This window comes from Dothidotthia symphoricarpi (genome assembly GCF_010015815.1).
Source record: "Dothidotthia symphoricarpi CBS 119687 unplaced genomic scaffold P153scaffold_5, whole genome shotgun sequence".
In the NCBI taxonomy this organism is placed as follows: Eukaryota; Fungi; Ascomycota; class Dothideomycetes; order Pleosporales; family Dothidotthiaceae; genus Dothidotthia; species Dothidotthia symphoricarpi.
This window is the reverse complement of record NW_022985012.1, coordinates 1,306,367-1,317,246: the sequence shown is the minus strand read 5'-3', so window position 1 is coordinate 1,317,246 and position 10,880 is coordinate 1,306,367. Positions and strand designations below refer to the sequence as shown.

Below are 10,880 nucleotides of genomic sequence, written 5' to 3'. Positions count from 1 at the left end.
GTAATACTAGCTGTAGGCCCCTTTAATTAGTTAAAGATATACTTAAGGCCTAATTCTAGTTCTTTAATATTATATTCTAGCTTATAGTTTATCTAGGTTTAGAACCTCTAATAGTCCTTCTAGTTACTATTAAAGTAATTAGGAACTAGTATCTTAAAGTTTTTTATATAGGTCCTAGTAGTTACTATAGAAAAGGTTAGTTCTAGAACTACTCTTAGTCTACGTACCTCTTTCTCTAATTATTAAACTCTTTGTTTAGAAGAAGTAGGTACTAGTAGCGTATTATTTTTAAGGAGGTTAATCTTCTAGGTTAGTATCTATAGCGCGTTACGTAGTTCTTTTAAGGAGAACTCTTTATTAGATTCTTTAATTAGTTATTTCCTAGCTACTACTAATAATAGGCTAGCTATTAAGATTAGTGTATTTATAAACCTTATTATCTATTATTTATTTTCTTAGAAACTCTAGGAAACTAGCTAAAGTTTTAGTAGAACTTCTTATTTATCTAGGTTCTATTCTACTATAGTTTATAGGTATATTTTAATTACTTCTTATATAAAGCCTATCTTTACTAGCTATAAAGCTTCTACTTTTAGCTTAGTAACTATAGTATCTTTTTTAATAGATATACTACTAGTAGTTCCTAAGGTACTTCTAATACCTAGGGGTGTTTTTTATAAGTAAATTTAAATATAAGGGGCTAACTCTAAGGGTAGTTACTAGTATAAATTAGATAAATTTACTAAGAATTTATAGTACTAGTTTTCTTCTACTTATAGTTCTTCTAGTAGCGTGCTAAGAGTTTCTAAAGTATAGGCAGTAGTGTAGGTATTAGCAGTTAGGCCTGCTAAGCTCTAAGGCTTTACTTACTAAAGTTCTACTAGGCCTAGCCCGTTACAGTGCCTATAGGACCCTATATAAAGAAATATACAGTTTACAGAGCTATAGTAATAGCTATAATAACTATATTAAAGACTGTAAGCTAGTTAGTATTAAGATCTATATATATATCCTAAAAAGTAGTATTTTCTATATCTATATTATAGGTAAGCTTAGTAGTAATTAACTAATTTCTAACCTATATTCTTTAGTTATACTTATAAGTTAGTAGAAAGAAGTTTAAAAGATACTTACTAGACTTAGTAAGAAGAGTATTAATTAGGTATAGATTATAATTAAGGTATATATTAACTGTAGAAGATATAAGTAGAGCTACTGTAGGTACCTATAAGTTATTATAAAGATTATTATAGAAAGTAGTCTAAATAGTAAGCAGGTCTATAATAAGACTATTTAAGAGTATAGAAATAAAAAAGGACTATAAGGCGCTACCTATAGTAAAAAGAGTAGCCTTATAGAAGTAAGTAATCTAGTTACTATTATTTAGTAAAAGCCTATAGGTAATAGCTATAGCCTAAAATATTAAATACTTAATACTATTAATAGTTTATAGGTTCTTAAAGCTTATTAGACCCTGTATAACTATTAGAAGTAGCTGTATATAATAGCGTTTACCTTATAATAGACTATAGAAATATATACAGCTAATTATAACTCTATACTTATATAAAGTCTATATCTTATAAGGTAGGTTTTATATAAAGGAACCTAAATAATTTTAATATAATAGGTAATAGCCTATAGAAGAATCTATATTATACTAAAAGAAAGTAGTTAAAGTAGTTATAGATTATTTAAGGTATAAAGTAAGATCTACAGGTATTATATTAGCTAGAAATATAATAGTTTACTAGTTAGGTAAGTAAACTACAAGAGCTATAATAAAAGGATACTTCTTATATACTAAGAACTTAAAAAGCTGCTAAGTAGCTTTAGATAGACTAATATACTACCTATTTAAGTACTATTATACCTTATTATTATTAGAAATATTTAATATAGCCTAATTAGTGCCCTTATAAATATACTTATAGATATACTTAATAGCATATATTATCCTATAAACCTTAATATTAATATAAGCCTAGTATTTGTAAAGGAACTATAGGTAATATAGAACTACCTACTAGTTATCTAGGTATATAATATAGTTATAGCACTTAACTAGTAAGATCTAACTATTATTATAGTACTAATATTTAGGGTAACTATCCTTATAGATAACTATAGTAGAATAGTAATACTTTAGAAAATTCTTTAAATACTATAGTTATAGACTACTAGGCTATATAACTATATAGGGCGTATAGAGGTTAAACTTACTATAAGGTCTATAAAGTATAAAGTAGTAAATAGTAATAGTAAGTACTCTATTAGAATTATTCTTAGTAAGAAGTATCTCTATATAAATAGCTATATTAATAGTATCTAAATCTGTAAACGCCTTATAGTTAGAAAAGAGTAAGAAGAGTAAAAGGTATATATAAAGTAAACTCTATTTCTAGTACTTAATAGTATATATATAACTTAAGTATATACTAAAATAACTATATTTTACATCTCTAAGTAACTTTTATACCTTTAGGTAAAAGGTATAGTAGACTAAATTAGGCTAGTTTAAACCTATCTTTCTATTATAAAGTTTATAGTTAACCTTAGGCTAATAAGAACTTATAGTAAAGGTAATAAATAAGGTTAGATAGCTATAATAATAGATAATTACTATTAAATCCTAGTAATACTAACTTATAAAGTATAAACTACCTAAATATAATAAAGGTAGAATAATATAGTACCTAATAGGGACGTTAGAGCTATTATCTTATATAATAGTATCTATAATACTACTATATAGGTTAGTATAGAGAGTTAACTAGTTATAGTAAACCTAGGCTAAATAGGCCTAGTTATATATTACCTAGATATTAACTAGGAACTGCTAAAATAGCTAATAGTAAAGAAAAGGCTATAAAGTATATTTAAAATAGGTATATAAATAGTACTAAAAGTAAATCTACTATATAAGTAAATCTTATATATAAGACCTATCTATATTATAGAGCTTTATACCTAGTTTCTATCTATAATTACTATATAGAAATATTAAGACGTAGTATAATAGTATATAAGATAAATAAGCTATATTAATATAATATAGTACGCCTAAGTTATAGGCTGTAAAAATAATAGAGTAAACTGTTTTAGCTACTATAGTATTTAGAAGAATTAAGCTAACTTTATTACTAGTAGGTATATTCTTATAGTAGTAGTCTGTACCTATTTTTATAGCTAAGGTAAAACTACTAGTTAAAATAATATAGGTATTTATACCTACTTACTAGAGCCTTTTATAAGCTATATTATATATATTAATATATAGGTTATTAATCTTATAAAGTATAGCTATTAACTACTATAAGATATATAATTATAGATAGAAATTACGTTAGTAGCATATTATAGTAGTATACTATAAATTATAGAAATATAGCTAGGTATACTAAAGTAATATTTTATTAAGCTTCTATAATAGGCTACTTTAGTAGTAAAGAGCCTTATAGATTTAAAATACCTAGATACCTAGGCTATTAGCTCTATAATTAGTCTATATATAGTTAAGTAATATAAATATAAATACTATATTATATATATAGAGCTCTTTATAAAAGTAGTAGGCCTTAGGAGTAGTAGAATATAGTAGCTAATAAAGGTAGAATAGTAGTAAAGTAAATTCTAAAAGCTATACTTAGCTATTAATATAATAAAGCGTAAATTCTAGCTAGCTACTAGAAGAAGAAAGTTTACATTTAGTAAGCTAGTAAAAAGTACTATAATAGGTATAGGTAGACTATAAAGGACCTAGGTTATAGTAGTCCTTATTTAGTAGGTTAGAAAAAGGAGGAATTATAGGCTACTTAAAGGTAGTAAATATAGTTATAAAAAGGTCCTAAAAGAAATCTTCCTTATATATAGACTTTATAGAACTATAAAAGTATAATTAAGTAAGTTTATAAGTAAAAGTAGGCTAAAGAGATAGATTATAGGCTAATATATACTAAAGAGATACTATTTAAGCCTATTATAGAGTTAGTCCTTCTATAGCAGTAAGTAAAGAAGGATATAACTAATAGTTATACCTTATATATAAATTCTATAAGCGTATTAAGAGTAGGTTATAATAGAATAGAAGAGTTTTACTAGGGCGTATACTATATATAGCTAATATAGGGCCCTAAGGTAATTAGTATAGAATACTATAATTTTTTTATAAACCTTATAGCTATTACAGAAGATTATAGACAACTCTTAACTAACTATAAGAGAGAAACTAGGCTATATTATAGAAAGAGAACGCCTTAGGTAAACTATAATAAACTTATAGATCCTGCTTATAGGTATTACTATATAAGATTTAATAAAAAAAGAAGAAAATATACTTAGAGTAGTAAAACTATAGACTATAGGGCAATATAGATAAGTAAAACACTACTACATAGGTAGTATAGATAGAAAATAATAATTTTATATAGTAATAGTAAGGGCTACAGACGTCCTGTAGACAGGAAAACTAGATAGGTAAGTAGGGGTAAGTTTTATAGTAATCCTAGCACTAGTTTTAGGCCTTGCAGGCTGCTAACGTAGGAGTTAAATGTTGTCTAATTATATATTAGATTACTAAAGCTATTAATACTAGATATGCAGTAAGCCTTCAAATGTATCAAAAGGAGGAATATGGCTTATACTTCAGTTGAATACCGCAGTAATTAATGTTAACTTGTAGAGCGAACCCGGAGAAGACTTAGCCTCGGCAATCTTGTAGCAACAGCCAACAAGAACTTGAATCAACTCTGTGACGATCGTAGGACGGCTTTGATGATATGTAGATATAGGCACGATAGCAGGTTATGAGAAGACGGCAAAAGAGACAAGGAAGGCGGACGTGCAACTAGAGATACACCACATAACACGTGATTTTCTACCCTTGCTGCCCTCACCGGTTGCACTGCCACAATAGCTTCGCCCCCACGAGCGTTTCCAAGTTGCCAGCTTCATGAGGCGGCTGGCATAGCCGAGCTGCATTCTCACTGGTGATGTTCATCTATGGCTAGCACAGCCACATCAACATTGGACCAACCACCAGAGCGAGCAAAACCTATGTCCGTTACGCCTCTTCTACAGCCTTCTTCAATTGTTCCACCTCGCCTTTCTTCCACTCCGTAACCTTGCCCTGCCACTTCTCTCCTTTGCCCCCGCCTTTCGCTGTACTCACAACCTCCTTTACCTTGACTGCCATGCGCTCTACCAGTTCTGGTTTACCAAAGATCACAATCGAGCCTGATGTCTTCACTTCGCCTGAGCACAACACCACGACACGTTCCTTCGCAACTTCTCTGATTTCAGACACAACCGAGTTTATGAAATCCAGACCATCCGTTGCTCGGTATGAAAACGCACTATCGTGAGTTTCCAAATACGTTGTTAATCGCTCCGACTCGAATTTCGCAATTTCAGCAAGCATCTTCTTCTCTTTCCTGCGCGCGTCGGAGACTTGATCAGTGAGTCGATTGACGTTGGAAGCTACATCTGCAGGCGTAGCACTCGATGAAAGTGAGACAGCGATGGTACGCAGGCCGTTGATGGACTCAGCAGCGAGCTTGATAGCGCGGTCACCTGCTGTGAAGAAGAGGCGGCAGTTCGTGCCTCGAATGGACTGCGTATGGTGCAAGAGGATGAGAGCGACGTGACTTGTTTGCTTCAGATGAGTGCCGCAGCACGCGTTGTAGTCCATGTCTCCGATCTTGATGAAGCGTACTACGCCTTTTTCCTTATCGTAGTCTTCTGGTAAGCTCGATGAGCCTTTGCCCTCGGGGGTTTCTACTGTGATGGGCAGGTTCTCGCGAATCATCTCGTTGCATTTCGATTGGATGCTTTGAAGTTCGTCGTCAGTGGGCTTCCGAGGCAACTCCACATAGTTCATCTCCCCGGCGACTCCCATGCTCCAACCTAAGGTTGGAAGATCCATGCCATCCATGATAGCCGAGAGGAGATGCTGACCCGTGTGTTGCTGCATGTGATCCCATCTGCGTGTGAAGTTGATGGTTTGGCGGACTGGCGTTCCTGGCTCGAGTGGTTTGGGAGAGAAATGCACGCAGCGGAGGCCATGGCGTTGAATGTTTGTGACTGGTATTGGTTCATTCGATTCGTTATCCAGAGCAGTGATGAATCCATGATCTGTTGGCTGTCCTCCACCTTCAGGAAAGATGACAGAATCCGCGAATTCAATAAGCCATGTCTTGGATGCTATGTCCGAAAGACCCTTTTCTGGGTCTGTAGATTTCTTGGTTTTTGATTTACCGCTTTGTTGGGGTGTTTTTGGCGGAGTATACTCATTGCAGGAAACAACTTCGGTCTCGAGGGCTTGGAGATAAGAGTCCTTCTGGCACGACAGAGCGCCTACAATGCTTGGCATTGGACCTGCTACAGCCATTGTGGTAAAGAAAAAGGAACGATGAAGGGGTGAGAGTGTAGAGATTTTGACCTTGAAGGAAGAATGACTAGATAACAGAAAGGTCGAAGGAAAGGCGAAGAAACCTCGGGAAAACGCAGACTTAGTCAGCGCATTCGCTAGGGTCATCTAAAGTACAGCCCTTATCTTCGCTATGGAAGGCCCTGCTGCTTGATAACCTAAAGTATTCAATTGAAGATCCTAGGGCGTGGTTGTGTTTAAGACAAGGTTCGACAGCTGACTAAGTCGATCAAGCTGCATCTTTCTGAACGATCTTCGAGCCACAATCTGTTCGCGTCACACGAACGATATTCAAAGATGACTGCTCTACGTCTTAGCAGAGATCTTCTGTACGCGATGATGTTGCGCGACGACAGTGCTGGGTCCTCTCAGATCGAACCAACGTGCAAGAGCCTCGATGACGTCTTCGAACTCAAAAGCGAATATTCCTTTTGATCATATCCATCAGCTGCGAATGCTGAAGCTAATAACATCCATAATGGGTTTCCAGAAACAGAAGAAACCTACCCACGCTCTTGTGACTCAGCTCGTCACGTCTGTCTTACCACACAAGGAGAATGATGTACCGCGCCTCTACCACGTCCCGCGCAACCCTCGCTACGATCCAGGAACCGCCGTCGTCGAGCACATTGTGCTGAGCGTTACTCCGACACCCGGCGTATACTCACTCATAGGCTACCCGCCGGCCGAATTGAGTGAAGTTTCGACATTGTCGATTCCAGCAAACAGTACTCGTCAACCGCGGACGCTATGCTTCCTTCACAGACCCTTCACGCTCGACCGGCGTAATGTGCGCCGAGGCACGCTCGTTCTCTCGAGTCACACTTCCTTCGACGAAGTTCTTACCACAGGCTGGAACCTGCCGTTGGCGGAGCGACTTGGAATGAACGTTGGCGAGAGCCTCTGCATTCAAGGGTACAAAGGGGATCCGGAAAGGAAGATTGGAATCCTCGGGCAAATACACACGCCTCGAGAACTGCTGCTGCAGCATGTTCAGCAGGAGTTTGGGGATCTAGAGCACGTACATGACGGACTGTCAGACGAGATACGCGTCGTAGCGATCATGAATGCGTTCAACGAAGAGGAGGTACGTCGTGTGGTGGACATGACCCAGCAGGCGGGCTGGGCAGCACCAGACGACGACGCGCCAGGCAGACATGTGCTGTACCTCACTGGACAGCCGCGTGCACTTGGGTTAGAAGCTGCGAGGACATTAGGTGTAACGGTGGCTTGCGTAGGACACAAGCAAGCGGAAGAGTGGGGGATCCGATATATGGCTGCACGTTTGCGCACAGAGTTTCCTGGTGTGCGTATAGATGAGGTCTACGAGCAAGAGGAGCCTGTTGTCAAGAAGCAGAAACCACTTTTGGTGGAGCCGATTACTACGGCCTGATACCCATCACCTACACGCGACAAGAGAAACCCATTTCTATCGCGAGCTCCGCAAAATCCTGCCGCACACAGCATTTCCCGAATCGGCCTCCCCGTTTGAACCCCTATGCACGCCGATCTCGTCCCCACCGAATCACATGGCGCCACATCCCTGCAGCCTCATCGCGCTAACGCCACATCCATTCGTGCCACTCCCGCCTGACAGGCTCCCCTGGGCCTCCATCAATCTCGCTCCATTCATTGCTCGCAGCAATGACATGCGCAGAGAGGGTGTGCCGAGAAGTGTGGCAGCTGCGTCGGATGTGGTGCAGGGAACGTTGAGAAGCGAATCAAATACTCATAGGGTGATGGGCGAGTGGGAACGTGTCAGGGTAGGGTTGCATGATAGGTTTGCATTGTCTTCTGCGCATATGTCCGAAAGCAAGATCGTCTGCTGTAGACAATCAACAGTTGGTAGTAGGAGTGCTGCGATATTGGAACGGGGGAATTGAAAGTGAAAGACGCATGTGGGCGTTTGTATATAAGATTTGGAGAAGATCAATCTCGACACCGGTTTCGTTCTGCAATCGACTCAACTTCGCTTTCAACTGGTAGCAATATGTTCCCTCAGCTTGCTCTCGCCGTGATCGCGCTCGTCGCAAGTGTGATCTGCGCGCCTACAAATCTCCACGATAGACAGGCTCCAAGTGATGTCCCAGACTACGTGATGAAATATGGTTAGTACTCTCGTTATCGAGGAGAAGTTTATCCTCGCACTCCCTTCCATACCAAGAACTTCAACTCACACAACCCCCAGCGCCAATCCTCTTCCTCCACTCCACCGACCCATACCTTCCCACCGACTTCCAACTCTTCCTCAACAACACAACCCCACGCGTAAACTTCGCCGCAGTCCCAGGTCCCTCAAATCCCCTCACCCTCTCGAACCTAGACCAGGTCAGCGCAGACGCCTATCTAACTTCCAACGACGACGTCACGAAGAACCCCAGCTGGATAAAAGGCACCAAGCCCGACGCATCAGGGAAAACAAACAACGCCATAACTGCTTCCGTCATCGTGAACGACAAGGGGAATGGCGTCGTCGATGCGTTTTACATGTACTTCTACGCCTACAACTACGGCGGCGAAGTGCTAGGATGGAAGGCTTTGAATTTCGGTGCGTGGTCCCCTTCCCACACATTCACCCACTATTCCCTACTAACCACCCCCAAGGCAACCACGTAGGCGACTGGGAACACACCATGGTCCGCTTCACCAATGGCCTGCCCACCGCAATCTGGTACTCGCAACACGCCAACGGCGAAGCCTTCACGTACGCCGCCGTGGAGAAAATCGGCCTCCGCCCTGTCGTCTACGTCGCCAGCGGCTCGCACGCAAACTACGCCATCCCCGGCATCCACTCGCATGTAATCCCGAACCTGAACTTGCCGGGTGGCGTATTGCAGGACTACACGGACCGCGGCGTGATGTGGGATCCGCTGCTCGCGGCATGGTTTTACAAGTACGATGCGGGGACGAGTGCGTTTGAGGCGTTTGGTGGAGAGGCGCCGGTTGCGTGGCTGGGGTTCCGTGGGCATTGGGGTGATATGGAGTATCCGACGAGTGACAAGAGGCAGGTTAAGCTGTTTGGGCAGGCGAAGTTTGGGAGTGGGCCGACGGGGCCCGTGGATAAACAACTTAATCGCAGCAAGATTTGTCCAGAGAATGGGATTTTGTGTATTGTGAGGAGTATATTGGCTCCGTAGGGGGTTGGAGGGGAGGGATGTGTGGTGGTGCATGGTGGTTTGGATGAAGTCGTGTGAGTTGTGTGGATTGTTTCTTTCCATGTAGATATACCCCTGATAGCATTTGAAGTGAGAGATCGCCCGGTCTTGGTAGGGAATCTTTCATAGCTACTAAACTAGTTTCTAATACAACAACTGTCTCCTTAATGCTTTCTCTGCTCTCTCTGGTTTCTTCTTGGCTCGCTCCTCGTGTTCATACCCGATGAACGCCTCCGCACGTGCGTTCTCAAACGTCTCTTCGACACTAGCGTTATTAGTCTTGTTGGTCGAGTTTCCAGCACCGCTGAGTTGTATGCCAGCCTCGAGCTCGTTCGCGGTAATGCATGTGCTAATATGAGAGCTGGCGACAGAACGCTCGAAGTCCTTCTCTCCTACGTAGACGAAAGCCGTGGAGAGGACGTAGGTGACAAGCCCGATGAATCCCACAACCAGGTAGGCAATCGCAACCTATCACCGCTGTTAGCTTAGTTGTGTATCATCAATTCGTTATTCATACCTTGTGTCGATCCTGCCACGGCAAATTTTGAATGAAAGGTGTGCACATATACACCGTAAGTCCGCCGAGAAAGGTACACCATGCATACGCCATAGTCATGGACGGGAACTGCCACACAAACACCATAATCCAGTGGTTGATACCAGGCGTCTTTGTGTATCGCAAGATCGTCCGTTGTACACGCTGTACTTCATACTCGGGAAGAGAAAAGTTCAACTCCTCACGTGCGGGCAGGTCGTCTAGGATGGACTTCGTTTGGATAGTCGTCACAATAGCCCATATGCTGCATATGAGCGAGCTGAACCACAACGCGTCTGCGATCCATATCGAGTCCGAAGTACTGGCGTAGGACAATATTGAGAGGTTGGCGCCGCCGCAGAAGGTTGCCTGCAATTTGTGAGTTTCAACTGTCGTCCCAGTATATTGTGGCAGGAAAGCATAGAGCATGAAGAAAAGGGCATGATGAAGAAACTATCTTACTTACCGCAACTTGAACAGATTGAAGTTCACCATACTTGTCCTCCTTCCAATCTTTGATCAGCGGTATCAGCACCTTGCTGTCTCCTTTTGCAGCTCGTATCTCCTTGAGTGGTCTCCAGGTGTACAGTCTGAAGGCGCGGCGATATGGAGCGGTGAATATAGCAAGAGCGGTTTTGAGTACATGATAGTGCAAGGAGATTTGTTGCTCCATGTCTTCAGACTCGACGGCCGCCTGGGTATGTAGTGGGCCGCTCATTTCACGGAGACAACAAGTCGTAAAAAGAAATAGCAAATCAGCGAG

The 10,880-nt window shown here is 40.5% G+C and overlaps 4 protein-coding genes across 4 annotated transcripts in view; 2 read left to right on the top strand and 2 right to left on the bottom strand.

Annotated features, from left to right (window-relative positions):
- Window positions 1–6,388, bottom strand: part of P153DRAFT_383222 (ThrRS/AlaRS common domain-containing protein) — a gene marked incomplete at both ends in the record, with an annotated part of 9,586 nt that extends 3,198 nt beyond the window's left edge. Inside the window, one exon of the mRNA XM_033670213.1 lies at window positions 5,078–6,388. Coding sequence (XP_033526722.1) covers window positions 5,078–6,388 — 1,311 coding nt within the window. The remainder of the gene's footprint in view (window positions 1–5,077) is intronic.
- A 517-nt stretch (window positions 6,389–6,905) lies between these two features.
- Window positions 6,906–7,820, top strand: P153DRAFT_285501 (uncharacterized protein; the record flags this gene model as incomplete). The annotated part of the gene is made up of 1 exon (XM_033663402.1): window positions 6,906–7,820. The coding sequence occupies one exon, from the start codon at window positions 6,906–6,908 to the stop codon at window positions 7,818–7,820; it is 915 nt and encodes a 304-aa protein (XP_033526721.1).
- A 597-nt stretch (window positions 7,821–8,417) lies between these two features.
- Window positions 8,418–9,564, top strand: P153DRAFT_394487 (uncharacterized protein; the record flags this gene model as incomplete). Its single annotated transcript, XM_033671314.1, has 3 exons — window positions 8,418–8,535; window positions 8,616–8,975; window positions 9,032–9,564. The coding sequence occupies 3 exons, from the start codon at window positions 8,418–8,420 to the stop codon at window positions 9,562–9,564; spliced, it is 1,011 nt and encodes a 336-aa protein (XP_033526720.1).
- Window positions 9,565–9,726: 162 nt separating this feature from the next.
- P153DRAFT_383219 (uncharacterized protein) lies at window positions 9,727–10,835 on the bottom strand (the record flags this gene model as incomplete). The annotated part of the gene is made up of 3 exons (XM_033670212.1): window positions 9,727–10,050; window positions 10,100–10,486; window positions 10,584–10,835. 3 exons carry the CDS (start codon window positions 10,833–10,835, stop codon window positions 9,727–9,729), a joined length of 963 nt encoding a protein of 320 aa, XP_033526719.1.
- Window positions 10,836–10,880: the final 45 nt, after the last annotated feature.